This window comes from Coturnix japonica, unplaced genomic scaffold, assembly GCF_054131305.1.
Source record: "Coturnix japonica strain WE unplaced genomic scaffold, WE-NBRP24 Scf106, whole genome shotgun sequence".
Lineage (NCBI taxonomy): Eukaryota > Metazoa > Chordata > Aves > Galliformes > Phasianidae > Coturnix > Coturnix japonica.
The window spans coordinates 268,766-273,504 of record NW_028189009.1 but is presented as its reverse complement, the minus strand read 5'-3'; the positions used below and the strand labels follow the sequence as shown (position 1 = coordinate 273,504).

Genomic DNA, 4,739 nt, shown 5'->3' with positions numbered 1-4,739 from the left:
GGTATGATGATGGGTTGAGTTTGGGGATGGGGTGGGTATGGGGATGTGGAGGGTATGGGGGTGGGTTGAGTTTGGGGATGCCTTGGATTTGGGGATGGGGAGGGTTTGGGGATGCCTTGGGTTTGGGGATGCTGTGGGTTTGGGGATGGGGTGGGTTGGGGGATGCCTTGGGTTAGGGGACGCTGAGGGTTTGGGTTTGCAATGGGTTGGGGGATGCTTTGGGTTTGGGGATGGGGTGGGTTTGGAGATGGGGTGGGTTGGGGGATGCCTTGGGTTTGGGGATGCTGTGGGTTTGGGTTTGCCATGGGTTTGGGTTTGCCATGGTTTGGGGGATGCTGTGGGTTTGGGGATGTGGAGGGTATGGAGGTGGGTTGAGTTTGGGGATGCCTTGGATTTGGGGATGGGGAGGGTTTGGGTTTGCCATAGGTTTGGGGATGGGGAGGGTTTGGGGATGCCTTGGATTGGGGAACGCTGTGGGTTTGGGTTTGCCATGGGTTGGGGGATGAGGTGGGTTTGGGGATGTGGAGGGTATGATGGTGGGTTGAGTTTGGGGATGGGGTGGGTTTGGGGATGTGGAGGGTATGGGGGTGGGTTGAGTTTGGGGATGCCTTGGATTTGGGGATGGGGCGGGTTTGGGTTTGCTGTGGGTTGGGGGATGCTGTGGGTTTGGGGATGGGGAGGGTTGGGGGATGGATTGGGTTGAGGGATGCCATGGGTTTGGGGATAGGGAGGGTTTGGGTTTGCCATGGGTTTGGGGATGGGAAGGGTTTGGGGATGCCTTGGATTGGGGAACGCTGTGGGTTTGGGTTTGCCATGGGTTGGGGGATGAGGTGGGTTTGGGGATGTGAAGGGTATGATGGTGGGTTGAGTTTGGGGATGGGGTGGGTTTGGAGATGGGAGGGTTTGGGGATGGGGTGGGTTTGGGTTTGCCGTGGGTTGGAGGATGCTGTGGGTTTGGGGATGGGGTGAGTTAGGGGATGGGGTGGGTTTGGGGATGCCTTGGGTTAGGGGACGCTGTGGGTTTGGGTTTGCCATGGGTTTGGGGATCAGGTGGGTTTGGGGATGGGGTGGGGTTTGGGGATGCCTTGGGTTAGGGGATGCTGTGGGTTTGGGTTTGCCATGGGTTGGGGGATGCTGTGGGTTTGGGTTTGCTGTAGGTTGGGGGATGCTGTGGGTTTGGGGATGCTGTGGGTTTGGGGATGGGGAGGGTATGGGGATGCCTTGGGTTTGGGGATGCTGTGGGTTTGGGGATGTGGAGGGTATGGGGGTGGGTTGAGTTTGGGGATGCCTTGGATTTGGAGATGGGGTGGGTTTGGGTTTGCCGTGGGTTGGAGAATGCTGTGGGTTTGGGGATGGGGTGGGTATGGGGATGGGGTGGGTTGGGGGATGGATTGGGTTGAAGGGTGCCATGGGTTTGGGGATGCCTTGGGTTTGGGGATGGGGTGGGTACGGGGATGCCTTGGATTGGGGAACGCTGTGGGTTTGGGTTTGCCATGGGTTGGGGGATGAGGTGGGTTTGGGGATGTGAAGGGTATGATGGTGCGTTGAGTTTGGGGATGGGGTGGGTTTGGAGATGGGAGGGTTTGGGGATGGGGTGGGTTTGGGTTTGCCGTGGGTTGGGGGATGCTGTGAGTTTGAGGATGGGGAGGGTATGGGGATGCCTTGGGTTTGGGGGATGCTGTGGGTTTGGGGATGTGGAGGGTATGGAGGTGGGTTGAGTTTGGGGATGCCTTGGATTTGGGGATGGGGAGGGTTTGGGGATGCCTTGGATTGGGGAACGCTGTGGGTTTGGGTTTGCCATGGGTTGGGGGATGAGGTGGGTTTGGGGATGTGAAGGGTATGATGATGGGTTGAGTTTGGGGATGGGGTGGGTTTGGAGATGGGAGGGTTTGGGGATGGGGTGGGTTTGGGTTTGCCGTGGGTTGGGGGATGCTGTGAGTTTGAGGATGGGGAGGGTATGGGGATGCCTTGGGTTGGGGGATGCTGTGGGTTTGAGGATGGGGTGGGTTTGGGTTTGCCATGGGTTTGGGGATGCTGTGAGTTTGGGGATGGGGTGGGTTTGGGGATGTGGAGGGTATGGAGGTGGGTTGAGTTTGGGGATGCCTTGGATTTGGGGATGGGGTGGGTTTGGGTTTGCTGTGGGTTTGGGTTTGCTGTGGGTTGGGGGATGCTGTGGGTTTGAGGATAGGGTGGGTTGGGGGATGGATTGGGTTGAGGGATGCCATGGGTTTGGGGATGGGGAGGGTATGGGGATGCCTTGGATTGGGGAACGCTGTGGGTTTGGGTTTGCCATGGGTTGGGGGATGAGGTGGGTTTGGGGATGTGAAGGGTATGATGGTGGGTTGAGTTTGGGGATGGGGTGGGTATGGGTTTGCCATGGGTTGGGGGATGCCTTGGGTTGGGGGATGCTGTGGGTTTGGGGATGTGGAGGGTATGGAGGTGGGTTGAGTTTGGGGATGCCTTGGATTTGGGGATGGGGTGGGTTTGGGTTTGCCATGGGTTGGGGGATGCTGTGGGTTTGAGGATGGGGTGGGTTTGGGGATGCCTTGGGTTAGGGGATGCTGTGGGTTTGGGTTTGCCATGGGTTGGGGGATGCTTTGGGTTTAGAGATGCTGTGGGTTGGGGGGATGGGGTGGGTTTGGGGATGGGGTGGGTTGGGGGATGGGGTGGGTTGGGGGATGCCTTGGGTTAGGGGACACTGTGGGTTTGGGAATGCTTTGGGTTGGAGGATGCTGTGGGTTTGGGTTTGCCATGGGTTGGGGGATGCTGTGGGTTTGGGTTTGCCGTGGGTTGGGGGATGCCGTGGGTTGGGGGATGCCGTGGGTTGGGGGATGCTGTGGGTTGGGGGATGCCGTGGGTTTGGAGATGCCGTGGCTTTGCCCACCCCCTGCCCCAACCCCTCAGTGACTCCAGCGACGAGGAGACCCCCGAGCTGTGGCTGGGGGCGGTGCGGGCGCTGCGCGGTCACGAGCAGCAGCAGCTGCGGGATCGGGGCAGGGAACTGGCGAAGAGCATCCGCCGGGTGGCTCGAGGCCGGGGGGGCGGCCGACGTTTGCACCCCAAGACCGCAGCGAGACTGAGGGCAGGGCTGAAGGAGGAGGGGAAAGAGGAGGAGGAGGAGAGCGACGACGACGCGGCCGATGAGGACAGTTCGGCATCCAGGTGAGGGTCGGAAGGGGCGGCCGTGGGGGGGTGAGGGGTGACAGCCCCAAAACAAGGCTCTGTGCCCCCTCCCCTTCCCTTCCAGCCTTGATTTCAGCTACCAGGAGCAGTACGAGGGCAGCGAGTTGGAGGAGGTGCGGGCTGAGCGGCCCCGGGGCAGAAAGTGGTGACATATAACATGGGGACATATAACATGGGGACATATGACATGGGGACATATGACATGGGGACATATGACATGGGGACATATAACATGGGGACATATGACATGGGGACATATGACGTGGGGACATATGACATGGGGACATATGACATGGGGACATATAACATGGGGACATAATATGGGGACATATGACATGGGGACATATAATATGGGGACATATAACATGGGGACATATGACATGGGGACATATAACATGGGGACATATAACATGGGGACATGTAACATGGGGACATATAACATGGGGACATATAATATGGGGACATATGGGGACATATAACATGGGGACATATAACGTGGGGACATATAACATGGGGACATATAATATGGGGACATATAACATGGGGACATATGGGGACATATAACATGGGGACGTGGGGATGCGGCTGCAGCCCCTGAAGCCGGGAGCAAATGGGGAGGGAATGGCAAATAAAGCACCCGGTTCTCGAGCTGAAGGTGTCCCCGTGGCCTGAGCTGCTGCCCCATTTTCATCCCCATTATGGCCCCCATATCCACCCCCTTCGTGTCCCCATGCCCATCCCTATAGTGTCCCCAATTCCATCCTCATTATGTCCCCATTACATCCCCATTACATCCCCATTTCCATCCCCATTATATCCCCATTTCCATCTCCGTTATAGCCCCATATCCACCTCCTTCGTGTCCCCAATTCCACCCCCTTCGTGTCCCCATATCCATCTCTATAGTGTCCCCAATTCCATCCCCATTATGTCCCCAAGTCCATCCCCAGTGTCCCCAAATTCACCCCCACAGTCCCCCATATCCATCCCCATTACATCCCCATTTCCATCCCCATTTTATCTCCATTTCCACCCCCTTTATGTCCCTATTTCCATCCCTATAGTGTCCCCAAATCACTCCCCATTATGTCCCCAAATCCATCCCCACTTCCCCCCCAAATATGTCCCCATTTCCATTCCCATTATATCCCCACATCCACCCCCTTTGCATCCCCAATTCCATCCCCATCGTGTCCCCAAGTCCAGCCCCCATTGCCCCACACCCAGCCCCACATCCAGCCCCACACCCAGCCCCACATCCAGCCCCACATCCAGCCCCACACTCAGCCCCACATCCAGCCCCACACCCAGCCCCACACCCAGCCCCACATCCAGCCCCACATCCAGCCCCACATCCAGCCCCACACCCAGCCCCACATCCAGCTCCACATCCAGCCCCACACCCAGCCCCACATCCAGCTCCACATCCAGCCCCACACACAGCCCCACATCCAGCCCCACACCCAGCCCCACACCCAGCCCCACATCCAGCCCCACACTCAGCCCCACACCCAGCCCCACACCCATCTCTGTGTACGGACATACAGTCGGTCGGG

At 58.3% G+C, this 4,739-nt stretch overlaps 1 protein-coding gene across 1 annotated transcript; it reads left to right on the top strand.

The window, feature by feature from the left end:
- The first annotated feature begins 2,848 nt into the window (after window positions 1-2,848).
- LOC146751271 (uncharacterized) lies at window positions 2,849-3,831 on the top strand. The gene is made up of 2 exons (XM_085534978.1): window positions 2,849-3,162; window positions 3,248-3,831. The coding sequence occupies exons 1-2, from the start codon at window positions 2,849-2,851 to the stop codon at window positions 3,330-3,332; spliced, it is 399 nt and encodes a 132-aa protein (XP_085391104.1). The 3' UTR covers window positions 3,333-3,831.
- The last annotated feature ends 908 nt before the right edge of the window (window positions 3,832-4,739 follow it).